Source organism: Oncorhynchus clarkii, chromosome 20, assembly GCF_045791955.1.
Source record: "Oncorhynchus clarkii lewisi isolate Uvic-CL-2024 chromosome 20, UVic_Ocla_1.0, whole genome shotgun sequence".
In the NCBI taxonomy this organism is placed as follows: domain Eukaryota; kingdom Metazoa; phylum Chordata; class Actinopteri; order Salmoniformes; family Salmonidae; genus Oncorhynchus; species Oncorhynchus clarkii.
This window is the reverse complement of record NC_092166.1, coordinates 13,235,638-13,263,444: the sequence shown is the minus strand read 5'-3', so window position 1 is coordinate 13,263,444 and position 27,807 is coordinate 13,235,638. Positions and strand designations below refer to the sequence as shown.

General features: G+C 40.4%; 1 protein-coding gene and 1 pseudogene across 2 annotated transcripts in view; both read right to left on the bottom strand.

Moving 5' to 3' along the window:
* Positions 1-448: 448 nt before the first annotated feature.
* LOC139376858 (mpv17-like protein 2) lies at positions 449-8,502 on the bottom strand (annotated as a pseudogene).
* A 1,603-nt stretch (positions 8,503-10,105) lies between these two features.
* The window catches only part of LOC139375942 (gamma-interferon-inducible lysosomal thiol reductase-like), a 135,046-nt gene continuing 117,344 nt past the window's right edge, over positions 10,106-27,807 (bottom strand). Inside the window, exons 2-8 of one of the 2 annotated variants that reach the window (XM_071117915.1) lie at positions 15,354-15,475; positions 14,425-14,613; positions 14,206-14,280; positions 13,883-13,972; positions 13,443-13,595; positions 12,973-13,041; positions 10,106-10,589 (exon numbers count right to left, since the gene is read on the bottom strand). In XM_071117915.1, coding sequence (XP_070974016.1) covers positions 10,518-10,589; positions 12,973-13,041; positions 13,443-13,595; positions 13,883-13,972; positions 14,206-14,280; positions 14,425-14,613; positions 15,354-15,470 — 765 coding nt within the window. In that variant the 5' untranslated portion in view covers positions 15,471-15,475 and the 3' untranslated portion in view covers positions 10,106-10,517. Of the gene's footprint in view, positions 10,590-12,972; positions 13,042-13,442; positions 13,596-13,882; positions 13,973-14,205; positions 14,281-14,424; positions 14,614-15,353; positions 15,615-27,807 lie in introns of those variants that run through there. The other variant, XM_071117914.1, reaches the window with a different exon arrangement.

The following is a 27,807-nucleotide window of genomic DNA, read 5'->3' as shown; positions in this document are numbered from 1 at the left end:
AGTATTTCACGTGTTCCCAAGGGAGATAGATGCCCAAGTAGTCATTAGTGAATCTTGTGATCTTTGATAAATCAGTGAAATCTATCATATGGGTTTTGTCTGCTGTTGTATTATTGAAATATAATTTACATGACTGTAGTTTTAGTTGACCTGTTTTAGGTCATTATTAGTTTCCATTTAGGGAGGAAGACATAACAAGCATGAAGTTGACAGTCAAACTTACCAGACCTTCAACAGAGCCACACACAGCTTTTAATATTTCAATAGGGCTCCTACTGTATATGTTCATATTGCATCCAATCAGATATGCCAGTGGGAATGTGCAGGACTTGTATTGGGACCCTTTTACTATTTCAGATGCATTTTTAAGTTGAGGCAAGCATTACAGGAAAGAGATAGATAGCACTACTCCAACTGCGAGGCACTAAATCCAGCCCCCCTTCATCATCTAACTTTCCCACTCGCCCTACACCACACCACAGGGAGGAGAGGAATGGAAGGGATCAGCTATCCAAACAAACCACAAGACTAACAAGGACATAGGGGTAAAAAGATACATTGGTTTGGAATTGAGCCCAAGAGCAAAAAAACATGTGACTAACTGGATAGCAGCTAGTGATGGGTTCCAGGCTCTTAGTGGACAGGAGGAGTGAGGAGACGGGCTGCTCTGGCTCTGCGCTCTTCCTGACGTCCTGGGTGGAGTTTCGGCGGGACAGAAGGCTGAGTGAGGAGACGGGCTGCTCTGGCTCTGCACTCTTCCTGACGTCCTGGGTGGAGTTTCGGCGGGACAGAAGGCTGAGTGAGGAGACGGGCTGCTCTGGCTCTGCACTCTTCCTGACATCCTGGGTGGAGTTTCGGCGGGACAGAAGGCTGAGTGAGGAGACGGGCTGCTCTCAACTGCCTTAGACCACTACGCCACTCGGGAGGCCCTTCTATTTTCAAACGGTGCCAGTCCCACAACATAAATAAAAACAAATCTGAATATATTTAGGAGGGTGAGAGAGAATGGGTGTGTGAATGCATGGGGTATATGTTGGGCAGAAATTAATAATAATGGATGAGTAAGTTGAAGGATGGATGGATAGATGGGTGTAAGTGTGTCTGAAAGGTAGGGGAGGGTGGGAAATGATGGGAGGTTGGAACCAGCTTGGCTAGTTGGGTAAGAATGGGCAAGGATGGGAAATAATGGGCAAGGATGGGAGGTTGGGACTGAAATAATGACAACAGGAAAAATAAAAAAGAATAACTCATGATCTACAGCAATCCATTAAGTGGACCACCAAAAATATAAAATACTTAGGATTTGTATCAACTCACCACCCAGGGTTTTTACTTGTAACATACAGTATAGTTAAATGCACTAAAGAGGAACAATGGGTACATGTTGAAGATACGCATGATCATCCCTAGAATCTTTTCACGTGTCTGTTTTCTAAGGATGTAGCTAGGAACATTAACAACTTGATAGTTAATAACACTATAACAACATGGAAGTAAATGTAACTTATTCTACAAGAACCAATATCACACCATAAAAACCCCCCCCCCCCCCCCCCCCCCCCCCAGGGAACAATCCTTGGATAGCTTTTCAGAATTCACTGATAAATTGGACCACATGGAAAACTAAAGGCATAGAAACTGTAAATGACTTGGTAATAGGAAATGCATTTATTTCCATGACCGAATTAAAAAACAATTTTGGACTGACCCATGTAGATATTTTCAAATACATGCAACTTCAAATTTTCATATCATGAAATTTCAATAAAATCTTTTGGATATCAGAATAATCTTTAGGGAATCCTATTTGAGTCAGAAAATGATGTTCATATGATAGGTAAGATACATTGCCTTCAGAAGTATTCATACCCCTTGATTTATTTTATTTCTTATTTTATTTCTTACCTAGAAATAACACAATACCCCATAATGACAAAGTGAAAACATGTTTTTTGAAATGTTTGCCAACTTATTGAAAATTAAATCCAGAAATATACCATTTACATACAGTGCCGTGACAAATGATTTGCCCCTTTTCTGATCCCCTATTGTTGCATATTTTTGATACTGAATGTTATCCGATCTTCAACCAAAACCTAATATTATATAAAGGCAACGTGAGTTTACAAAAACAAAATATACGTACCTTATTTATATAATTAACAAAAGTACACAACACCCAGTTCCCTTGTGTGAAAAAGTAATTGCCCCCTTACACTCAATAACTGGTTGTGCCACCTTTAGTTGCAATGACTGCAACCAAATGCTTCCTGTAGTTGTTGATCAGTCTCTGACATCGCTGTGGAGGAACTTTGAACCACTCTTGCATGCAAAATTGCTTTAACTCAGCGACATTTGTGGGTTTTCAAGCATGAACTGCAAGTCCTGCCACAACATCTCTATTAAGATTAAGACTGGACTTTGACTAGGTCATTCCAAAACTTCAAATGTGTTGCTTTTTAACCATTTTCATGTAGACTTGATTGTGCTTTTTTGACAATTGTCTTGCTGCATGACCCAGCTGCGCTTCAGCTCACAGACGGATGGCCTGACATTTTTCTGTAGAATTCTCGGTTCCTTCTATTAAGGCAAGTCGTCCAGGTCCTGAGACAGCAAAGCATCCCAAACCATCACACTACCACCACCATGCTGACAGTTGGTATGAGGTTCTTACTGTGGAATGCAGTGTTTGGTTTTTGCCAGACATGAATTACAAAACATAATTCCACTTTGACATTATGGGGTATTGTATGTAGGCCAGTGACAAAACGTCTCAATTTAATCCATTTTTAAATGCAGGCTGTAACACAACAACATGTGGAAAAAGTCAAGGGGTGTGAATCCTTTCTGAAGGCGCTTTAAACAAAACCTTGCAGAGAGCATATCTAACTGACAGTCTCTTAGAAACAAATATAAACTATTGGAAACAAAGCTTGAAAACAACTAATATTGGCACAAGATGGAGGTAATGTTGGAACATAACTAACAAACTAACGAGAATGTACACTTAATCCAGCATAAACTAATGTATATAATTTATTACACAAGAGACAGAATTCACACATTCTACAGCACAACGGCAGAGTCAAGTCTTACATGTAAAACTAACAATGACTCAATAATCCATGCCTTGTGGGAGTGCAATGTGAATGTGCATTTAATCCGCCTGTCTGCATATTCCAAGACATGGTGTATGAGGGTTCAGTGAGATACCAGATGGGTTGGACGATACTTTTCTCGTCTTGAAAATGTTTATACTTAAACTGGAAATCAACCAATCCTCCATCTTTAACACAATGGAAAGGTCAAATGCTTTATTTCTTTAGAAATGTAAAAACAGATATCTCTAGTTTAAACTGACAGATTTTGCTGGGGATTTTTTTGCTAGGAGGATAAATTATTATCTAAATGTTGAAAGTGCGTGGGTGAGCTGGAAAACCTTGATGAGGAGTTGCTCTTCACACTTCCCACAGGTCCTGCACTATGAGCCAAGCTGGCAAACAGTCCCAAGGAAATGATTTAAGGACCATGTTTTAGATCAGGGATCCTCAACTAGATTCAGCCACGGGACAATTCATCTTCTTGAGTGAATCATTAATTAAGGGGCCAGAACATAATTATAAATAAATTAAACTGCAAATTGACCGCAAGAAGTCCCGAAATATACAATATTTCACTAAAACATAATCATTGCAAACCTTGCTTTCATTTGTATATGATCACATAGGCCTAATGTAGGTTATATTTCTCTATTAGGCCTACGGTAGGTTATATTTCTCTATTAGGCCTAGTGTAGATTATATTTCTCTATTAGGTTCTACTGTAGGTTATATTTCTCTATTAGGCCTAGTGTAGGTTATATTTCTCTATTAGGCCTACTGTAGGTTATATTTCTCTATTAGGCCTACTGTAGATTATATTTATCTATTAGGCCTACTGTATATTATATTTCTCTATTAGGCCTACTGTAGGTTATATTTCTCTATTAGGCCTACTGTATGTTATATATCTCTATTAGGCCTACTGTAGATTATATTTCTCTATTAGGCCTACTGTAGATTATATTTCTCTATTAGGCCTACTGTAGATTATATTTCTCTATTAGGCCTACTGTAGATTATATTTCTATTTTTTTATATATATATTTTTACCTTTATTTAACTAGGCAAGTCAGTTAAGAACAAATTCTTATTTTCAATGACGGCCTAGGAACAGTGGGTTAACTGCCTGTTCAGGGGCAGAACGACAGATTTGTACCTTGTCAGCTCTGGGATTTGAACTTGCGGTTCCTAGTCCAACACTCTAACCACTAGGCTACCCTGTAGGTTATATTTCTCTATTAGGCCTACTGTAGGTTATATTTCTCTATTAGGCCTACTGTAGATTATATTTCTCTATTAGGTCCTACTGTAGATAATATTTCTCTATTAGGCCTACTGTAGGTTATATTTCTCTATTAGGCCTACTGTAGGTTATATATCTCTATTAGGCCTACTGTAGATTATATTTCTCTATTAGGCCTACTGTAGATTATATTTCTCTATTAGGCCTACTGTAGGTTATATTTCTCTATTAGGCCTACTGTAGATTATATTTCTCTATTAGGCCTACTGTAGATTATATTTCTCTATTAGGCCTACTGTAGATTATATTTCTCTATTAGGCCTACTGTAGGTTATATTTCTCTATTAGGCCTACTGTAGGTTATATTTCTCTATTAGGCCTACTGCAGGTTATATTTCTCTATTAGGCCTACTGTAGGTTATATTTCTCTATTAGGCCTACTGTAGGTTATATATCTCTATTAGGCCTACTGTAGGTTATATATCTCTATTAGGCCTACTGCAGGTTATATTTCTCTATTAGGCCTACTGTAGGTTATATTTCTCTATTAGGCCTATGCTTTGGAATACTTTGATAGATTTACCAAATTAAAATCATTTGGAGCTGATTTGCTGGTGTTTTTACAATATTTTATGTTCAACAATAAAAAAATAGTCGAACATCTCATCCCAAAATCATGGCCATTAATATGGAGTTGGTCCCTTTGCTGCAAAAACAGCCTCCACTCTTCTGGGAAGGAACATTGCTGCGGGAACTTGCTTCCATTCAGCCACAAGAGCATTAGTGAGGTTGGGCACTGATATTGGGCTTAGCTCGCAGTCAGCGTTCCAATTCATCCCAAGGGTGTTCGATGGGGTTAAGGTCAGGTCTCTGTGCAGGCCAGTCATGTTCTTCCACACTGATCTCGACAATCCATTTTTGAATGGATCTCGCTTTGTGCACGGGGGAATTGTCATGCTGAAACCAGAAAGGGCTTCCCCCAAACTTTTGCCACAGAGTTGGAAGCACAGAATCATCTAGAATGTCATTGCATGCTGTAGCGTTAAGACTGCCCTTTACTGGAACTAAGGAGCCTGAAACATGAAACACATTCCCAGACCATTATTCCTCCTCCACCAAACTTTACAGTTGGCACTATGTGTTCGGGCAGGTAGCATTCTACTGGCATCCGCCAAACCCAGATTTGTCCGTTGGTCTGCCAGATGGTGAAGCGTGATTCATCACTCCAGAGAATGCAGAGAATGCTTTCCACTGCTCCAGTCCAATGGCGGTGATCTTTACCATTATTCATGCATGTGTGTCGCCAATATCTGGTTTGGCAGGCCAGAGTTCGCTAGAGTTTATATGTTGCATAATGTTATCTACTGATGAGGAGATAACCTATGTTGACCCTAGCTGAATTTGAGTTTGAAAGGCTTTCAATACGTAATAAAAAGCGTTCTGTTAAAAAAAAAAATAGACAATCGCCATCACCGAATTACATAAATCACCAGGTCTGCAAACGGAGGTAGGCCTATGCCTAGCCCATTTCATTAGGTAGCTTAGGTGCAGAAGCATTGTGCGCTAATCTTGTAGGCTCTCAAAAAGGGGAACAGAATGCCATCTTGAGGATACAAAACACGCAATGTTCTTCATGCAGGTAAAACATCTCCAATACACAGTGTACACACAATGTAACACATACGATAACTTCTTGATAAGTTTTTGTGCACAACTTGTGCTATGGAAATACAAAATGTTTTTGGAATCATTTTGAATCACCTGTTAGCCTAATTGCCTGTCTTCTCCATGTTTCTTACAACATCAGCACTTTACCACAGACAAAATAAATTGTCCCAAAATTAGGCAGGCCTTCTGCTGTAGTCTCTCCTCGAAAATGGTCTCAGAATGCCTGACTGAATAAAGTAGTTGTAGAGACAACAGGATAACTAAATGTTGTGGTGTCCAAATCAACATCAAACCTATGTCGTAGGCATATCTATGCATAATGTTGTTCGATCTTGTTGGGTTGCATGTGAAACTTTTCTTCTTTATTTATAAGCCTACTGATCTCATTAATAAATACGCATCTGGACTTTACAATGCAATTATAAATACACATGTTTGGGGTTTAACAATCATTATGCAGCTACAGTATTAGATTGCTACATTGACATACTGTATTAAAAGATATCATATCGTAAGCCATGAATTTAACTTGAATAAAACGCACAAGAAACCTACAGGCATATTATAAATTATAATTCAAAAGCCATACCAGTAAAGTAATCTGTTGAAATTAAAATACACAATTTAAATCAACGATAATCAAGATTTTATCTATCTTTTAAGATGCTTGAAAAAGCTATTCCTTATCTATGAATAAAATATTTTATTTTTTAAATAACACAAATGCAGTGACTAATGTAATCTCCTATACATGTATAACAACACTGATATGTGTAACTGACTGTGAATCACATGTTTATTTGGCATACCCCAGACGACATTGCGCGCACCTTGGGAACACCTAACATAGAAGACTCGGAACTTAGGAGGCAAGAAGTAGAAGTTGATAACCTGTGCCATGGGCCAAACACACCAGTCCACCTTGAAGGAAAAGGAGCACAAACAAACCTTGAGGACTAGAGGGGTATCAATACAGAATTATAGAGTACAATGGGCCTATGCTTCTGATCCAAACCATTCTTGTCAAGTAAATTAATACATTAAAAAGCAAGATACAATAAATGCCTTCCGAACAAAAGACAATAAAATCAAGCAGGTAAGAGGATAGAGAATACAAAGGCCAAATTGTAGGGAATAATTAGGGCTAGGATATGAAAAACACAGTCATACTATTTCACTAACCTTGTAGATCTCCCAGAACTTGTCTTTGGATTCTTCCAACCCTCAGACAGACTGTGGCCCTTTATCTTGCCGATTCCTGTAGGAAGATTTTTTTTTTTTTTTTTGTTCCTAGTTACTGTGGTAAGTGAGTTTTGTTGTGAGCTTCTCCATGAGCAAGCTTTTCCAAGAGCAAGCAAACAGTCCACGTTGACATTGATTTAACTTAGTATACTGTTAACGCTGACTTAAAAAAAACCTTTTAAAAACACACTCCCCTATGAAATACTATGCTCCATGGTCAGTGATGCAATCAGCTGATCGGTGAGGACTTTCTTGCTGGCAGCAGGTAGAGCATTACTGAAAGCAGGTAGAGCATTGATGGGGCGGCAGGGTAGCCTAGTGGTTAGAGCGTTGGACTAGTAACCGGAAGGTTGCGAGTTCAAACCCCCGAGCTGACAAGGTACAAATCTGTCGTTCTGCCCCTGAACAGGCAGTTAACCCACTGTTCCCAGGCCGTCATTGAAAATAAGAATTTGTTCTTAACTGACTTGCCTGGTTAAATAAAGGTAAAATAAAATAAATAAAAAAAAACAGCAGGTAGAGCATTGCTGACAGCAGGTAGAGCATTGCTGACAGCAGGTAGAGCATTGCTGACAGCAGGTAGAGCATTGATGACAGCAGGTAGAGCATTGCTGACAGCAGGTAGAGCCTTGCTGACAGCAGGTAGAGCATTGCTGACAGCAGGTAGAGCATTGCTGACAAAAATAACTTGTCCAGCCACTGGTACAAGTAGCGCATGAAAGGCCCCATTGAACATCCTACTGCAACACATGCAACCTGCAGAGGGCAGTGTAACACAGCAACATGAAATACATGTCCTTGCTAATAGTGACACATATATACCACTGTATTGTATCTTGGAAAACACAAGGAAAATATGCAATAATCTTATCAATAAATAAAGGATACAATTAGAGAGAAGTATGTTTTGGAATATTATGGTTGAACTTTTTTTAATGCTATACATTTTCTTTTGGTTATGATTAGGAATATATCTTGCCCTCGCACATTCATGCACATTGTCTTTCAAAAGTTATTTCATACAACACAGGTTGCTATCCTTGGTCCTGGAACTTACCTGTATGAGCCCAGTCACATGCCCTTTCAGGGACCCTACATTTTTTTCTGGTTTGCTGAATGATATTGCCGGCGGCAAGCATGCCCCCACAGCTCACAGTATTGGTTACAATAAGAATACCTGCTGTTGAAAAACGGCTTCCAGTAACCTGTAATCTTGACAAGAAACTCTCTGCTCGACTGAGGAATCATGATTATTATTCCAAACTACGGTTACCCAGTAAGTGGTCCACTAGGATAAATGTTCAATGTTATTGATGTACAGTACCAGTCAAAAGTTTGGACACACCTACTTATTTTACCTTTATTTAACTAGGCACGTCAGTTAAGAACAAATTCTTATTTTCAATTACAGCATAGGAACAGTGGGTTAACTGCCTTGTTCAGGGGGAGAACAACATATTTTTACCTTGGGGATTTGATCTTGCAACCTTTCGGTTACTAGTCCAACACTCTAAACACTAGGCTACCTGCCACCCCTCATTCAAGGGTTTTTCTTATTTTTCTTATTTTCTACATTGTAGAAAGCTAGTGAAGACATCAACACTATGAAATAACACATATGGAATCATGTAGTAACCAAAAAGTGTTAAACAAATCTAAATATATTTGAGATTCTTTAAAGTAGCCATCCTTTGCCTTGATGACAGCTTTGCACACTCTTGGCAGTCTCTTTGGCTTCAAAGCAGCTTCCCCTAACTCATCTAGGGTTTATACATAGCATTGGTGTCAAATGCATAATAGCGAGGAGTTTGAGGACATCATACTCCCCAATGCTGCACAAAAAAACAATCCAGCTGAAGCACAAGATCCCTCATAATTTGTGTGGAATTCTGATTAATCAAAGAAGTAGTATGATACATTGAATTGTTTTGACATACTGTAACCTTCTAAGAATAGGCTACGGAGGAGGCTGGTGGGAGGAGTTATAGGAGGAAGGGCTCATCGTAATGCCTGCAAGGGAATTCATGGAACGGAGTCAAACACATGTTTTCCATATGTTTGACTCTGCTCCATTTATTCCATTCAAGCCATTACAATGAGCCCATCCTGCTATAATTCCTCCCACCAGCCTCCACTGACAGGCTACTATGTCATCTTCCATAAATCACATTAGAAGCACAATGCATAGAACAGGTGCAAAGGTCATATTTCTGATTTGATTAGAAAGACACTGATTAGAAAATCCACACTGGGACCATAATCCATAGTGTAAAGATTATATGTTTTTGGATAACCAAACAGCTCAATAAAAATGGTGCATCATCCAAAACTAGATAGCGTCTACACAACACCAGCATCTTCAGCTTTAGATCCGTGTGTAAGGTCTGTGAGTAGGATATTCATTCTTCTATTATTTCGTTTTTGATTAAGAAATGCAACCAAAGAAAAATCAGACAGCTTGAAATCTTGTAGCCATCATACTTTCGATCTTACATTTTTACATCGTGCTCCAATAGACAGACCAAATTATGTTGAAGGACATGACCCTTAATCAGCAGTATAACAAGGGAGAACACGTCTCTTTAACAGCACTGAAAGCAGCACAGACAGTCCTATTAAACCCGCCAGGGAAGAGGCTTGCTATGTCACTGGTTTGTCTGTGGTCTCCCCTAGGCAAGACTCAGCGAAGCTATGCAGAACCATGACAATCACGACAAAGCCTTCTACTGTTAGAGCACTCACTCAAAAAGGTATTCTTCCCCACAGCGCCTGTCAAAAAATAAATATCTGATCTAATAGGATAAACACTCACATTCAACATAAAACGCAGATTTAATAAAGAAAGACCAAGTCCTTTTAAAGTAGTTTACTTTCATTTCGTATTCATTACATCCCCAATATTCATTTAAAGGCTAGTGAAACTTCCTCACTTTATAAAAAATGGATTGCTATCAGAGAGCTCATTCCACACAGCTCATTCCACACAGCTCATTCCACACAGCTCATTCCACACAGCTCATTCCACACAGCTCATTCCACAAAGGCTCATTCATTGAGCAATGAAACAGTACATGACGTCCATTTTCTTGATTTTTGAATAATTGTGTAATATTGATAGTTAAACCAGATTTTAAAAAACAAACATTGATAGCGTTAAAACATTATTGATACCACACATTTTTAAGGTAGCATTTACCATCCATATTTAGCAATCAAACACAGAGGCACATGGCAGTATAGTGCAGTGTTGAGACGTAGATGGTTTACTCGTCATGGTAACTGTAACTTCTGTGTCGTTTCATCAGAGTCGTACTACAGGCTTCAGGCTTGGACCCCTAAAGGAGAATGTGACAGAGAACAGAAATCAAAGGACTATTTTTCTTATTCCTACAGCACACTCTAGTGCAGTGGTCACCAACCGGTCGATCACGATCCTAGTCCATCACCAAACACACTCTAATGTAGTGGTCACCAACCGGTCGATCGCGATCCTAGTCCATCACCAAACACACTCTAGTGCAGTGGTCACCAACCGGTCGATCACGATCCTAGTCCATCACCAAACACACTCTGGTGTAGTGGTCACCAACCGGTCGATCACGATCCTAGTCCATCACCAAACACACTCTAATGTAGTGGTCACCAACCGGTCGATCACGATCCTAGTCCATCACCAAACACACTCTAGTGTAGTGGTCACCAACCGGTCGATCACGATCCTAGTCCATCACCAAACACACTCTAGTGCAGTGGTCACCAACCGGTCGATCGCGATCCTAGTCCATCACCAAACACACTCTAGTGCAGTGGTCACCAACCGGTTGATCGCGATCCTAGTCCATCACCAAACACATTCTAGTGCAGTGGTCACCAACCAGTCGATTGCGATCCTAGTCCATCACCAAACACACTCTAGTGCAGTGGTCACCAACCGGTTGATCGCGATCCTAGTCCATCACCAAACACACTCTAGTGCAGTGGTCACCAACCGGTTGATCGCGATCCTAGTCCATCACCAAACACACTCTAGTGCAGTGGTCACCAACCGGTCGATCACGATCCTAGTCCATCACCAAACACACTCTAGTGTAGTGGTCACCAACCGGTCGATCGCGATCCTAGTCCATCACCAAACACACTCTAGTGCAGTGGTCACCAACCGGTTGATCGCGATCCTAGTCCATCACCAAACACACTCTAGTGCAGTGGTCACCAACCGGTTGATCGCGATCCTAGTCCATCACCAGACACACTCTAGTGCAGTGGTCACCAACCGGTCCATCGTGATCCTAGTCCATCACCAAACACACTCTAGTGCAGTGGTCACCAACCAGTTGATCGCAATCCTAGTCCATCACCAAACATTTCTGTAGAAAAGCGATTAAGGCTTGCTGTCCTTTATGTATATTATTGGTGTTGCATTTGATTCACAAGTCCTGCACACTGGGCAAGTGAAGTGTTCCCAGTTTGAACCATTTAATTTGTCTGAAAAGGCAAGCTCCACCTGCCCTGCGGACCAGGAGGTCTGTGGCTAAACTGAGGTTGCATACTGTGCTGGCAAATCGGATAGCTCAAATCACCGTTCCTACAGCTTCCACGACCCTGGCCACAGCGAAGTTTGATAGGCAACTAGCCTACATTAGATGTAATAACTTTTAAAACCAGGACCAGAGAGTGACTGTCAAAGAATAAGAAGAATTTTGAGTGAGTTCATGTCTAAGTTTTTATTCAGCACTGTCAACACTGTTTTTATTCAACACAATTACAATACATAAAATGCACTTATCCCTACTTCCACTTGTACTGCAGCTGCAATGAATTAGTAGATGAGTGTATCGATAGCCCTGCGTTTTTATTAATATTATTATTATCAGCAGCTCTTTGTGTCTTTTTTAATATTGAGGAATATTTCACTTTCTCTGGTCATAGGAACAACATGGATTTGTGCAGATGCGGTGCGACTTGAGTTTTGCCATCAGGTCCCCTCTCTCTGGTCAGTCTCACCGGGGGAAAGAAAGGAGAGCTCAGGGACAGTGAGAGGCGGACCCTCTGTTGCTCTCTCCCTATGTCCGCTGAGACTAATGCCGTGTTCAAAACAACTGGTGTCATGATTTGACCTCATTTTTGACCTCATTTTTTTCCCAGAGTTCCCAGTTGTCTTGAAAGCACCATGACCATCAGATACAGGTACCATCGGTCCAGTAAAATACAAAATATAATTATTTCAATTTTTGCTCAGCTGTGCCTCGCAAGTCATATAACAACTGATCTATTTTGTTATCAAAGCTTGGGTTTTGAAATATTATATGGAATAACAATATTGGCAGGCCAGAGATACTGTACAGCCAATATACTGAGATAATGTAGGCTAATAGGCATACTGCACAAACCGCCTTCCTAGAGAACTGTTTTATTAGGTGAATGTTACATTTTTTAAGTCTGTCTTTAAAAAATCTGGGTGGTAGATCTCCTCTTGCTTTTTGACTGCGAAAGTGATCTTGACTCAGAAAAGGTTTGATGGAGTAAGGCGTCAAGAAATATCAACTTCATCAGGTACTGACCTACCATCAATGGTACAGTATATGTAAAGGCTATTCTATACGCAGTGGTTTCTATAGACAGGAAAAAAGATGCATAGAAACAAGGAACGAATAATGGATGGATAAGACATTATACTGTTAATATTGGAATGGTGTTTTTGGGCGGGCCAAAACGTACCTTGTACATGCTGCAGACCAGAGCGAAGAGTGAAGACATTGCTTTGTCCTGAAGTTCTTCTGTGTGCTCCTGAGAAAAGTTTCCACATTACTATAACAATCGAGGCAATAAACGTTGTTGAGTGGTAAAATACCTTACTCGTAGTGGTTTGTAATAGAGTTAACATACCTTACTCGTAGTGGTTTGTAATAGAGTTAACATACCTTACTCGTAGTGGTTTGTAATAGAGTTAACATACCTTACTCGTAGTGGTTTGTAATACAGTTAACATACCTTACTCGTAGTGGTTTGTAATACAGTTAACATACCTTACTCGTAGTGGTTTGTAATACAGTTAACATACCTTACTCGTAGTGGTTTGTAATACAGTTAACATACCTTACTCGTAGTGGTTTGTAATACAGTTAACACAAAGTATTAAATGCAATGCAGACACAAGAAACACAAATATTTTGCCTCAGAGAACTTACCCCATTTATGACAATCCAAGGCACATAGTTGTGGGTTGGCTTCAGGGCATCAGTCTTCACTGCATTCTGATGCATTAGCTGATTCCCCTGGTCTCCCTTCACACAGGTCATGATGCTGTCCCACTTGGTGTTTGGGTCATAGAGCTCCACACACTGTCAAGGGAAGAGGTGGTCAGAACACTCTTCACTATTTCCAAGTATCCTCATATTTACAATGCCATCCAGTCATATCTCATATTTCCCTCCAGCCATACCCTTACACTATCTTATGTGAGCAGAGCATATCATCAAGCACAAAAACTAATTCCATTCTATATACTTTTTGTTCGTATTTCTCAAGGGTATTAGAATACAAATAGGGGGTGTTGTATATTGTTTGAGGTAGGGTCTTTTCATGGTTTTGTGTAGATAGAGAGAAGGTAAGAGTTAATGTCACTCACCTTCTCGCCTGCTTTAACCACATCAGTGGAGGCCTCCATGCAGTAGATTATCTGGAAGGCGTTACTTCCGGTCACATTCAATATGCAGGTCTGAGGAGAGAGAGAGAGGGAAAAAACACATGTTTCAGCCCAGTTCAAGCTGGTATTACCTGGTATTTACATGGTAGTAACTAAGAAACTATATGGTGACATTAATACTTTCTGGTCCTTTAGTGATGCATCAATGAGTGTAATTGCTAGGCAATTAATCAGTAATTACTGTTCTAATAAATAATAAATAACTACCTGGTAGAATGTAAAATAAAGCATTACCAAAATCTCACCTCGATCATGTTGCCAAGACACTCTTCTTCACCGTGCTGGCAGGTGAACTGATACTTCTTCCCATCAAAAGATTCCTGTAGTGAGACAAAAATAAATGACTTTGACTAAACACAACATTCCTCAACTCCATTCACTGATAACGACATCCAAGTATTATATCCAAAATCAAAGCAAGAGTCATGAGATGATAGTCATCGTTTCTAGCCTAGTGTACATACTTCTGCATTTCCATAGGGCACCAGCGTGACACTCATGGCGTCCTGCAGCATGGTCCATGTGGGTAAGAGCTGTGAGGTGAGGAAGTAGCGGCATGCTGGGCACAGACTCTCATAATACAGCTCCACCTGAACTGACTGCTCCAGCGTGTTGGGCTTGGTGGCATTGGTTTCCAGGCACTGCTTCAGAACCTGCCACAACAAAAGTAAAGACTCAATTGATAACCTGTTTCTTGTGCTGTGTATTTGTGTTGCCTTTACAGTAAAGCAACACAAGTTAACAAACACACACAGTATGGTTTAATTTTTAGGCCTAAATAGGGTCTATATGTCAAGCAGAGACAATTATGGGTGTTGATACATTTTTCTCATTCTCTTCTGAAGTAAAAGTTGGGCAGTTCCACAGCAACGGAATTATGCTGAGACTCCAATTTATCACTTTAAAATGTATGCCAAACAAAAACCGTTGACTTCAAAGTTACACCAACCCAACTCTATGGACAATGAAAACGTTGAACAAGATACATAACAACAAAAATCTTGCTGTTTTATTCTGTTACCAAACTTTGTATCTGTAAATGTATTTTTGTAAAATGTTCTGTGAACATTTTTTAAATTAGTCATTGTGCATAGAGTTGTATGGTTTGTTAAACTTTGAAATCAATGGTTTTTGTTTGGTATTTTGTCTTGGCGTTACCAAGGAATTGCCCAGTTGCCTCTTCAGTGGTGATCGGAGATCACTTTCCCCTGACCAATCAAAACACACAAAAACAAATCTAAGACACAGGCTACGAAGATATCGTTCTCACCCGTTGTAACGTGTAGCCCAATTACAGCGATACAACCACAACACACAGTTTAAGTCAATGTGTTACCAAAACATTGCACACATTTAATTACGACAAGAAACTCGTCAAGTAAACTTATTTTACCCCACATTCGATGGCTGAGTCCAAAGAGGTACACCACTGCGATGGAGAATATGAGCAAGACTTGCAATCTACATTTGACCAGATGGTCAAAAGTGTAAACAGAATAATACCCTTCATCTTCATCTTCACAAGACGACAGACACTGGCCACAGTCAGTAAATCTACTCAAATATATTTAGTGATTCAAAGTATATCACAATACCCTCTAACTAAGAAAATATATTTTCGATTTTACGATTGGTTCTCGGTCATGTGACCACTAATAGCGTCACTAAACACCGGCAAAGTTTGCGTTACATTGTATCATATCAAGATTGTCTTGATATTGATTATATTGTCACGATTTGTTATCTACCTGGAGGTATTTGTTTAACTTTGTTTCATCCAACTCTTATTGCTGTTTATTGTGGCAAAGCAGATATTCATTATGATGCAAAATGTATTGTCATGCACGTATGCCCTGGTTATAATGTATTATAATAGTCTCTTATCCTGACTGTACCCTACTACTTATTTAAAGCCTACCAGACGTTCTGAAAAAAGTTTAAAAGTTGATACTGTACATAGAGACAACATTTTACAAGCCTTATTATAAACCGGGTGGGCTCGCCCTGAATGCTGATTGGCTGAAAGCCGTTGTATTTCGGACCATATACCAGGGGTATGACAAAATATATATTTTTACTAGTCTAATTACATTGGTAACCAGTTTTTAATTTAAAAAAAAAGGCACCTCTGGGGTTTGTGGTATATGGCCAATATTTTTTGGTATACAGTGTGGCCAATATACCACGGCGAAGGGCTGTATCCAGGCAGCCCTTAGCCAGGTATATTGGCCATATACCACACCTCCTCGGGAGGCTTAATTCTAATACATTTGATAATATATTACAAAGGCGGATGCTCATACATGTACATGCTTATTATTACAAGTTGTAAAGCATGATACCTGCAGGCTTTAACCAGATAGATATTGTTCTTGATAGGCAGTGTTTAGACAGACACCCAATTCAGATTTTTTTATTTTAAGAATCACATCAGATCTTTTCCCGTCAGATATTTTTCAGAGCTGATCTGATTGGTCAAAAGACCAATTAGTGGGAAAAAATCTGTCTCTGGCTGCTTGTCTAAACACAGCCATATTCACATCAAGGCACCCTTTACATTGCTACATTACTGTAAGGGACTGATGTGGAGAAAGCGTGACATGTACAGGTAAGAGCAGGGGCAGATTACCCATTTGGCAATTATGGCAAATCCCAGATGGGCTGGACCATTTCTTAGTTGGATGGGCTGGTCGAAATTGACACACACACAAAAAAACTATTCTGTCAAAATTAAACAATGAGAAAGGTGACATGACTGGCGGCCCATGGACCTGTTCAGATTTTTTTTTACTATTATTATTTTTGCGCAATTTGGCTGTTACACTAGTCTATAATGAGCCTTTGGCTGATCAGTGGGCAACGGCCGGCCCAACGGAGTTGAGGTCGCACAAACTCACATTCAAAATAAAACGCAGCATCATGAAAGAGATCTGCTCCAACTCTGTCATCAGTTAGACAGCAAGGATCATGGAACGAAAAAAAACAAAAGGTTCCTATAAATGTAGAAAGAGCATATTCTACATTGTCACCTCACTCAAAACTTCCTATTTCTGGGCGGCTAAAAGCATGATTTGGTCAAACTGTGAAGTGCATTATACACATGATTCCTGTAATGAAAGTGTCTGCCTGGCCCCTGTGCCTGTGCCGTCGCTGGGGCCTGCTGCTGTGGTGAGCGAGCCACTCTCCTCTCCACCCATGTGCCTGAGAGAAAAATGCTTTATGATTGTATAACATTTCAAAATGCAATCATAGGAAAAACACAGCTTTGGAAGCTTAGTCCCCTTGGCCCTGTCAAAGAGAGGAGGGTCTCAGCTTTCTGTAGGCATATCTTAATTCTCAATACACTGAGTGTACAAAACATTAGGCACACCTGCTCTTTCCATGGCATAGACTGACCAGGTGAATCCAGGTGGAAGCTATGATCCCTTATTGATGTCACTTGTTAAATCCACTTCAATCAGTCTATATTAAGGGGAGGAGACAGGTTAAATAATGATTTTTAAGCCTTGAGACAATTGAGACATGGATTGTGTATGTGTGCGATTCAGAGGATGAATGGGCAAGACAAAAGATTGAAGTGCCTTTGAACAGGGTATGGTAGTAGGTGCCAGGCGCACCAGTTTGAGTGTGTCAAGAACTGTAACGCTGCTGGGTTTTTCAAGCCAACAGTTTCCTGTGTGTATCAAGAATGGTCCACCACCCAAAGGATATCCAGCCAATTTGACACAACTGTGGGACGCATTGGAGTCAACATGGGCCAGCATCCCTGTGGAACACTTTCGACACCTTGTAGAGTCCATGCCCGGACGAATTGAGGCTGTTCTGAGGGCAAAAGGGGGGTCCAACTTGATATTAGGAAGGTGTTCCTAATGTTTTGTGCACTCAGTGTATAGCTAAGATGCCACTCCTTTCCACTGCTTGTCATTGCCAAAGATACTGACCTTTTTGCCATCTTCAAATATGAACTTTCTCTCATTAATGAGCTCGAGGAGATCCTGATCCTGATTCGATAACCCTCACAGCTATGCTCCAATCACAATGATTATCAAAATATTGGTACTATCACTCTTTTCCTCTCCCAAAAACACATTGGTATCTGGTTGCTTAGCAACCATTTTTTGTTTGTCCAGTCTAACCCTAAACCTAAAATCTCAAACTAACTAAATACATACTGCAATTCCAACCACAAAACATCTTCGCTTTATTTTAAGCCTCGAAATACAACAAATTGCCTAGCTACAGTAACAGCTAAATGTTTGGTTTTGAATTACTTATAGTTCTTATTCTATTTACGAGTGTCACGTATACTCCCTCTCTGGCCTCTAGGTCACCAGGCTGCTTGTTATGGCGCACACCATCGTTACGTGCACCAGCAAGTCATCAGACTCACCTGGACTCCATCACCTCCCTGATTACCTTCCCTATATACAGTAGAAGTCAGAAGTTTACATACACTTAGGTTGGAGTCATTAAAACGTTTTTTTTTCGACCACTCCACAAATTTCTTGTTAACAAACTAGAGTTTTGGGAAGTGGGTTAGGACATCTACTTTGTGCATGACAAAATTAATTTTTCCAACAATTGTTTACAGACAGATTATTTCACTTATAATTCACTGTATCACAATTCCAGTGGGTCAGAAGTTTACATACACTAAGATGACTGTGCCTTTAAACAGCTTGGAAAATTCCAGAAAATGATGTCATGGCTTTAGAAGCTTCTCATAGGCTAATTGACATCATTTGAGTCAATTGGAGGTCTCCTGTGGATGAATTTCAAGGCTGACCTTCAAACTCAGTGCCTCTTTGCTTGACATCATGGGAAAATCAAAATAAATCAGCCAAGACCTCAGAAAAATAATTGTAGACCTCCACAAGTCTGGTTCATCCTTGGGAGCAATTTCTAAATGCCTGAAGGTACCATGTTCATCTGTACAAACAATAGGACGCAAGTATAAACACCATGGGACCATGCAGCCGTCATACCGCTCAGGAAGGAGATGCATTCTGTCTCCTAGAGATGAACACACTTTGGTGCGAAAGTGCAAATCAGTCCCAGAACAACAGCAAAGGACCTTGTGAAGATGCTGGAGGAAACAGGTACAAAAGTATCTATATCCAGAGTAAAACGAGTCCTATATCGACATAACCTGAAAGGCCGCTCAGCAAGGAAGAAGCCACTGTTCCAAACCCACCATAAAAAGCCAGACTACGGTTTGCAACTGCACATGGGGACAAAGATCAAACTGTTTGGCCATAATGACCATTTGTTTGGAGGAAAAAGGGGGAGGCTTGCAAGCCGAATAACACCATCCCAACCGTGAAGCACAAGGGTGGCAGCATCAGGTTGTGGGGGTGTTTTGCTGCAGGAGGGACTGGTGCACTTCACAAAATAGATGGCATCATGAGGGAGAAAAAATATGTGGATATATTGAAGCAACATCTCAAGACATCAGTCAGGAAGTTAAAGCTTGGTCGCAAATGGGTCTTCCGAATGGACAATGACCCCAAGCATACTTCCAAAGTTGTGGCAAAATGCTTAAGGACAACAAAGTCAAGGTATTGGAGTGGCCATCACAAAGCCCTGACCTCAATCCCATAGAACATTTGTGGGCAGAACTGAAAAAGCATGTGAGAGCAAGGAGGCCTAAGAACCTGACTCAGTTACACCAACTCTGTCAGGAGGAATGGGCCAAAATTCACCCAACTTATTGTGGGAAGCTTGAGGAAGGCTACCAAAATGTTTGACCCAAGTTAAACAATTTAAAGGCGATGCTACCAAATACTAATTGAGTGTATGTAAACTTCTGACCCACTGAGAATGTGATGAAAGAAATAAAAGCTGAAATAAATTATTCTCTCTACTATTATTCTGACATTTCACATTCTTAAAATAAAGTGGTGGTGTCACGACTCTCGCCGAAGTTGGTCCCTCTCCTTGTTCGGGCGGCGTTCGGCAGTCGAGGTCACCGACCTTCTAGCCATCGCTGATCCTCTTTTCATTTTCCCTTGGTTTTGTCTTGTCTTGTCTTCCATCACACCTGGTTCCAATCCCATCAATTACATATTGTGTATTTAACCCTCTGTTCCCCCTCATGTCCTTGTGGGTGATTTGTTTATTGTAAGTGCTTGTGCACGTCTGTCCTGGTGTGTATTTACCCCTCTGTTCCCCCTCATGTCCTTGTGGGTGATTGTTTATTGTAAGTGCTTGTGCTCGTCTGTCCTGGTGTGTATTTACCCCTCTGTTCCCCCTCATGTCCTTGTGCACGGCTGTCCTGGTGTGTATTTACCCCTCTGTTCCCCCTCATGTCCTTGTGCACGGCTGTCCTGGTGTGTATTTACCCCTCTGTTCCCCCTCGTCTGTCCTGGTGTGTATTTACCCCTCTGTTCCCCCTCGTCTGTCCTGGTGTGTATTTACCCCTCTGTTCCCCCTCGTCTGTCCTGGTGTGTATTTAACCCTCTGTTCCCCCTCATGTCCTTGTGCTCGTCTGTCCTGGTGTGTATTTACCTCTCTGTTCCCCCTCATGTCCTTGTGCACGGCTGTCCTGGTGTGTATTTACCCCTCTGTTCCCCCTCATGTCCTTGTGCACGGCTGTCCTGGTGTGTATTTACCCCTCTGTTCCCCCTCGTCTGTCCTGGTGTGTATTTACCCCTCTGTTCCCCCTCGTCTGTCCTGGTGTGTATTTACCCCTCTGTTCCCCCTCGTCTGTCCTGGTGTGTATTTAACCCTCTGTTCCCCCTCGTATGTCCTGGTGTGTATTTAACCCTCTGTTCCCCCTCATGTCCTGGTGTGTATTTACCCCTCTGTTCCCCCTCGTCTGTCCTGGTGTGTATTTACCCCTCTGTTCCCCCTCGTCTGTCCTGGTGTGTATTTAACCCTCTGTTCCTCCTCATGTCCTTGTGGGTGATTGTTTATTGTAAGTGCTTGTGCACGTCTGTCCTGGTGTGTATTTAACCCTCTGTTCCCCCTCGTCTGTCCTGGTGTGTATTTAACCCTCTGTTCCCCCTCATGTCCTGGTGCATGTCTGTCCTGGTGTGTATTTACCCCTCTGTTCCCCCTCATGTCCTGGTGCGTGTCTGTCCTGGTGTGTATTTACCCCTCTGTTCCCCCTCATGTCCTGGTGTGTGTTTCTGTCCTGGTGTGTATTTACCCCTCTGTTCCCCCTCATGTCCTGGTGCGTGTCTGTCCTGGTGTGTATTTACCCCTCTGTTCCCCCTCATGTCCTGGTGCGTGTCTGTCCTGGTGTGTATTTACCACTCTGTTCCCCCTTGTCTGTCCTGGTGTGTATTTACCCCTCTGTTCCCCCTCGTCTGTCCTGATGTGTATTTACCCCTCTGTTCCCCCTCATGTCCTGGTGCGTGTCTGTCCTGGTGTGTATTTACCCCTCTGTTCCCCCTCATGTCCTGGTGCGTGTCTGTCCTGGTGTGTATTTAACCCTCTGTTCCCCCTCGTCTGTCCTGGTGTGTATTGAACCCTCTGTTCCCCCTCGTCTGTCCTGGTGTGCGGCAGGTTATGTACCCATTATTTTATTGTTCTGTTTTCCGGTGGGTTTTTTTGTTATTAAACTGCGCCGTTTGGAAACACCGTTTTTACTCTCCTGCGTCTGACTTCTCTGCCGCCAGTACGCACCCCTTACAGGTGGTCCTAAGACAGGGAAATTTTACTAGGATTAAATGTCAGGAATTGTGAAAAAACTGAGTTTAAATGTACAGTCGTATGAAAACGTTTGGGCGCCACTGATAATTTCCATGATTTCCATTTATAAATAATTGGGTGTTTGGATCAGCAATTTAATTTGGATCTATCAAATGACTGATGGACACAGAAATATTTCAGTAGTGAAATTAGGTTCATTGGATTAACAGAAAATGTGCAATATGCATCAAAACAAAATTAGACAGGTGCATAAATTTGGGCACCCCAATAGAAAAATCACATCAATATTTAGTAGAGCCTAAAAAATAACAGCCTCTAGACGCTTCCCATAACCTATAATGAGTGTCTGGATTCTGGATGAAGGTATTTTGGACCATTCCTCCTTACAAAACATCTCCAGTTCAGTTAGGTTTGATGGTTGCCGAGCATGGACAGTCCGCTTCAAATCATCCCACAGATTCTCAATGATATTCAGGTCTGGGGACTGGGATGGCCATTCCAGAACATTGTACTTGTTCCTCTGCATAAAAGCCCGGGTAGATTTTGAGCAGTGTTTTGGGTCGTTGTCTTGTTGAAATATCCATCCCCGGCATAACTTCAACTTTGTGACTGATTCTTCAACATTATTCCCAAGAATCTGCTGATATTGAGTGGAATCCATGCGACCCTCAACTTTAACAAGATTCCCAGTACCGGCACTGGCCACACAGCCCCACAGCATGATGGAACCCCCACCAAATTTGACTGTTGGAAGCAAGTGTTTTTCTTGGAACGCTGTGTTCTTTTGCCGCCATGCATAATGTCCCTTGTTATGACCAAATAAATAAATCTTTGTTTCATCAGTCCACAGCACCTTATTCCAAAATGAAGCTGGCTTGTCCAAATGTGCGTTTGCATACCTCAAGCGACTCTGTTTGTGGCGTGTGTGCAGAAAAGGCTTCTTCCTCATCACTCTCCCATACAGCTTCTCCTTGTGCAAAGTGCGCTGAATTGTTGAACAGCGACATCATCTGCAGCAAGATGATGTTGAAGGTCTTTGGAGGTGGTCTGTGGGCTGTTTTTGACCGTTCTCACCATCCTTCGCCTTTGCCTCTCCGAAATTTTACTTGGCCTGCCACTTCTGGCCTTAACAAGAACTGTGCCTGTGGTCTTCCATTTCCTCACAGTGGACACTGACAGCTTAAATCTCTGTGATAGCTTTTTGTAGCCTTCCTCTAAACCATAATGTTGAACAATCTTTGTTTTCAGGTCATTTGAGAGTTGTTTTAAGGCCACTCTTCAGAGGAGAGTCAAAGAGAACAACAACTTACAATTGGCCACCTTAAATACCTTTTCTCATGATTGGATGTACTTGTCTATGAAGTTCCAGGCTTAATGAGCTCACCAAACCAATTGTGTGTTCCAATTAATCAGTGATGAGTAGTTACAGGTATTCAAACCAACAGAATGACAAGGGTGCCCACATTTTTGCATAGCCTATTTTTCACATCTGATTTAATTTCATACAACTTAATATTGCTACACTAAACATCTTTGTTTGGACAATAACCCAGTACTCACCTTTTATTAGAAAATGAATGGTATGCCACTGTGATCATTTTCTGTGACGACAGAGTAAATTATTATGCAGTCTCAGAGGGGTGCCCAAACTTTTTCACACGACTGTATTTGACTGAGGTGTATGTAAACTTCCAACTTCAACTGTATGTCACTCCCTTTGGTTCCTTCCCCAGGCATTATTGTTTCCTGTCTGTGCGTTGTTCGTGTTTCTTGTTTTGTATTATGTTTATTTTATTTATTAAATTAAGTTGTAATGTTAATGTTATTTCAAACAACCAATGAGCAACTAAATCCAGCTGCATATTGAACATTGAAATTGCCAAAAGGCCAGTCTCGTTGGCAGTGAATTGGAGTGGCAAGGAGTGGAATGTTAGCTACAAAGACTGGTACCCAGACTCATTTGATATGGCTTTGAGATACGGAGCGACGGGTGTGAAATGCGCACCAGCCATTGCGTAAAAGGTCTCAGGGGTACTTGTAGGCCTAGTAGCCCACAACTGCAACAGTCTTTTTAGGACATTACATTTACTGTTAAATGAATGGCTGACAGCAGTGGGTATTGTAATTAGGGGCAGTGATCTAGTTCATGTGTTTTGAGTTTCCACTTCCTCAGGTGTTGAACCCTAATATTAGTTGGTAAACAAAGATTTTTACAGTAAAATACAGCAACTATAGTCTAATTGTCAACGCAAAATTCATGACAATCAATGGATTAGGTTGCACATCAAAATATGGCGGTGATGTGGGCTGGTGTGGATAAAAAGCCAGGGTAACATTCTTGTCCGAATCCATCCCTGGGCAAAAACACTACTTCTCTAGGCCTGCAGTATTCATGGATTAAACCCCTTATTAAAACACACCCTTTCCACATTGGCATGTTGTATTACAACTACTGGTGTCTTCTATGGAGAAGTGCCACACATCCGTTTTTTGGTCTATTATTGACTGTGGAGCACAGACAACTTGCAATGAACTAAGTGTCATTTCTATTCAGAATGAGGAAGTATGAGTTAAATGTCAGCATGTTTGCACAATCAGTGTCTATCAGTGAAGGTATTATTCATTTGTAACTTCAAACCAGTCACTGGTGAGTCAGTGTGGTTATCACTCAAAGATTTTGGAAGTTCCCATTTTATGGTTTTCACTCCAAGAACTTTAGCCTGGTCTCATAGACTAGACGTAATGTAGTAAATGTAAATCCAGGACACAATTAGTATGATATGTTACAGTTGGTATGGTTACATAAGGCAGAAGGTTACTAGCAACCCAAAGGTTGCATGTTTGAATCTTATCACTACTACTTAGCATGTTAGCTAAACCTTCCTTCAACCCTAAACTTAACCCCTTGCCTAGCTAATGTTAGCCACCTAGCTAACGTTAGCGACAGCAAATTAGAATTCATAACATATCATACATTCTGCAAATTGGTAACAGATGGTACGAATTAGCTTAGACATTGCAATTCGTAACATATTTTAGAAATTGCAATTCATAACGTATCGTATGAATTGTAATTTGTAACATAGATGAAATGGATGATGGACATCCACTAATTAATACATACCATGAAGGCCAAATTATAGAGGAGGAACTCCAGGGCTGGATGGCATACCAGTGGAAGTATACTAAACTTTTTTTTTTATATACTCAGAGTACCATTATTAGCATGTTTTAACCACTCCTATATACAGTGGGGCAAAAAAGTATTTAGTCAGCCACCAATTGTGCAAGTTCTCCCACTTAAAAAGAAGAGAGAGGCCTGTAATTTTCATCATAGGTACACTTCAACTATGACAGACAAAATGAGAAAAAAAATCCAGAAAATCACATTGTAGGATTTTAATGAATTTATTTGCAAATTATGGTGGAAAATAAGTATTTGGTCAATAACAAAAGTTTATCTCAATACTTTGTTATATTCCCTTTGTTGGCAATGACAGAGGTCAAATGTTTTCTGTAAGTCTTCACAAGGTTTTCACACACTGTTGCTGGTATTTTGGCCCATTCCTCCTTGCAGATCTCCTCTAGAGCAGTGATGTTTTGGGGCTGTTGCTGGGCAACACGGACTTTCAACTCCCTCCAAAGATTTTCTATGGGATTGAGATCTGGAGACTGAGAAAATCTCAGTTTACATTGGCGTGTTACGTGCAGTAATGTTTTGATTCCAAAACATCAGGGGATTTTGCAGATAGCCACATTAAATCCCAGAAATACTCGTAATAAACATTGATAAAAGATACAAGTGTTATTCACAGAATTAAAGATAGACTTCTCCTTAATGCAACCGCTGTGTCAGATAAAAAAAAAGCATAATCTGAGTATGGCGCTTAGAGCCCAATGCAACCAAAGAAATATCCGCACTCCCTGGAATGCACTCCCAGGAATCCCAGTTCAACAATAAATGACTGATTTGTTCCATTAAGTCCATAATTTATGTCCAAATAGCCACTTGTTGTTAGCGTGTTCAGCCCAGTAATCTATCTTCATGAGGCGCAAGCACTACGTCCAGACAAAAACTCGAAAAGTTCTGTTACAGGTCAAACGATGTATGGAATCAATCTTTAGGATGTTTTTAACATAAAACTTCAATAATGTTCCAACCGGAGAATTCCGGAATTTGTCTGTAGAAAAGCACTGGAACGAGAGCTAACTCTGTCGGGACCGCGTGTCACGAGCCTGAGACACTCTGCCAGACCACTGACTCATTCAGCTCCCATTCCCCCCTCCTTTATAGCAGAAGCCTGAAACAAGTTTCTAAAGACGGTTGACATCTAGTGGAAGCCGTAGGAAGTGCAACTTGACTCCATAGACACTGTGTATTCGGTAGGCCAAGCTTTGAAAAACTACAAACCTCAGATTTCTCACTTCCTGGTTGGATTTTTCTCAGGTTTTTGCCTGCCATATGAGTTCTGTTATACTCACAGACATCATTCAAACAGTTTTAGAAACTTCAGAGTGTTTTCTATCCTAATAATATGCATATATTCGCATCTGGGACCGAGTAGGAGGCAGTTTACTCTGGGCACGCATTTCATCCAAAAGTGAAAATGCTGCCCCCTATCCCAAACAAGTAATCCACCTGAAAAGACAGAACAAATAATACAACAAATATTGTGGTTAAACTCAAATATACTAATTTATTAAAAAATGAAATGTTTACAGAAGGTATAATTTTAGTGAATGATATCATAAATAGGGCTGGTGGAGTTGTCACACATGCAGCTGACACAGACATATGGAAATGTCTGCTCTACCCAAAATTACAAATAATTGCAGCACTACCACAAAAATGGAAGAGGCAAGTAGAAGGGGAAAAAAGTAAGGAACTTGTCTGTCTGTCTGTCTTGCATTAAAGAACAGAAATGGTTAAAGAAAAGTGTGATAAATAAAAACATATTCCAATTTCATTTAAGGACCAAAAAACTGACAGCTGTGCCATATAAATTGCAAAATAGTTGGGAAGAGATTTTCGATGTACCCATTCCATGGCACATGGTTTATGAATTGATACGCAAAACAACGCCGGATTCAAAACTTACAATACAAAATTCTTGCAACCAATAGAATGTTATATATATGGGGGATACAATCTTACCAGCTCTGCAGATTTTCCTGTGAGGAGGCAGACTCATTAGATCATTTAATTTGGTACTGTCCATATGTAGCTCGTTTTTGGTCACAACAAAATGGCTGAAGAATTGCAACATTTGCCTAGAACTAACTCTGCAGATAGCAATACTGGGTGATTTGACAAGCCATAGTCAATCAATCAATAATATAACAATTATTTTAGCAAAAATGTTCATCTTTAATTTACAATCTGTAGAAGCTATGAGAATAGAAAGGTTCATCACTTTTGTGAAGCATCACAGCACAGTTGAAAAATATATGGCAAATAGAAATCCAAAATGGATGGTGTTAAGAGATAGATGGGAGGGGTTGAATGGAGCTGAAGGGTGGGACTAATAACAAGATAACCAATGTAAAACATACTGTGTCTGTAAAATGTATATAGGTCCAGAAATGTTGTGAAATAGCACAGTTACAAACAGAAATCAAACTGGATGGACATCAGAAATAGAGGAAGGACTAAAAAAAAAATATATATAACTATTGTAAAATAGATTGTTTGTAAAATGTGTATATTATGTATAAACTGAAGGTAGAAGCCTAAGTGTTATTGTTTATTAGTTTACTCCAATTGGGGGAAGGGTGGTAGGGTTTGTGGGGAATAATAAAGGTATATTCCCACAAAATGATATGCATATAGGTATGTGTATATACAGTTGAAGTCAGAAGTTTACATACACTTAGGTTTTTCAACCACTCCACAAATTTCTTGTAAACAAACTATAGCTTTGGCAAGTCAGTTAGGACATCTACTTTGTGCATAACACAAGTCATTTTTCCAACAATTGTTTACAGACAGATTATTTCACTTATAATTCACTGTAACACAATTCCAGTGGGTCAGAGAAGTTTATATACACTAAGTTGACTGTGCCTTGAAACAGCTTGGAAAATTCCAGAAAATGATATCATGGCTTTAGAAGCTTCTGATAGGCTAATTGACATCATTTTAGTCAATTGTAGGTGTATCTGTGGATGTATTTCAAGGCCTACCTTCAAAT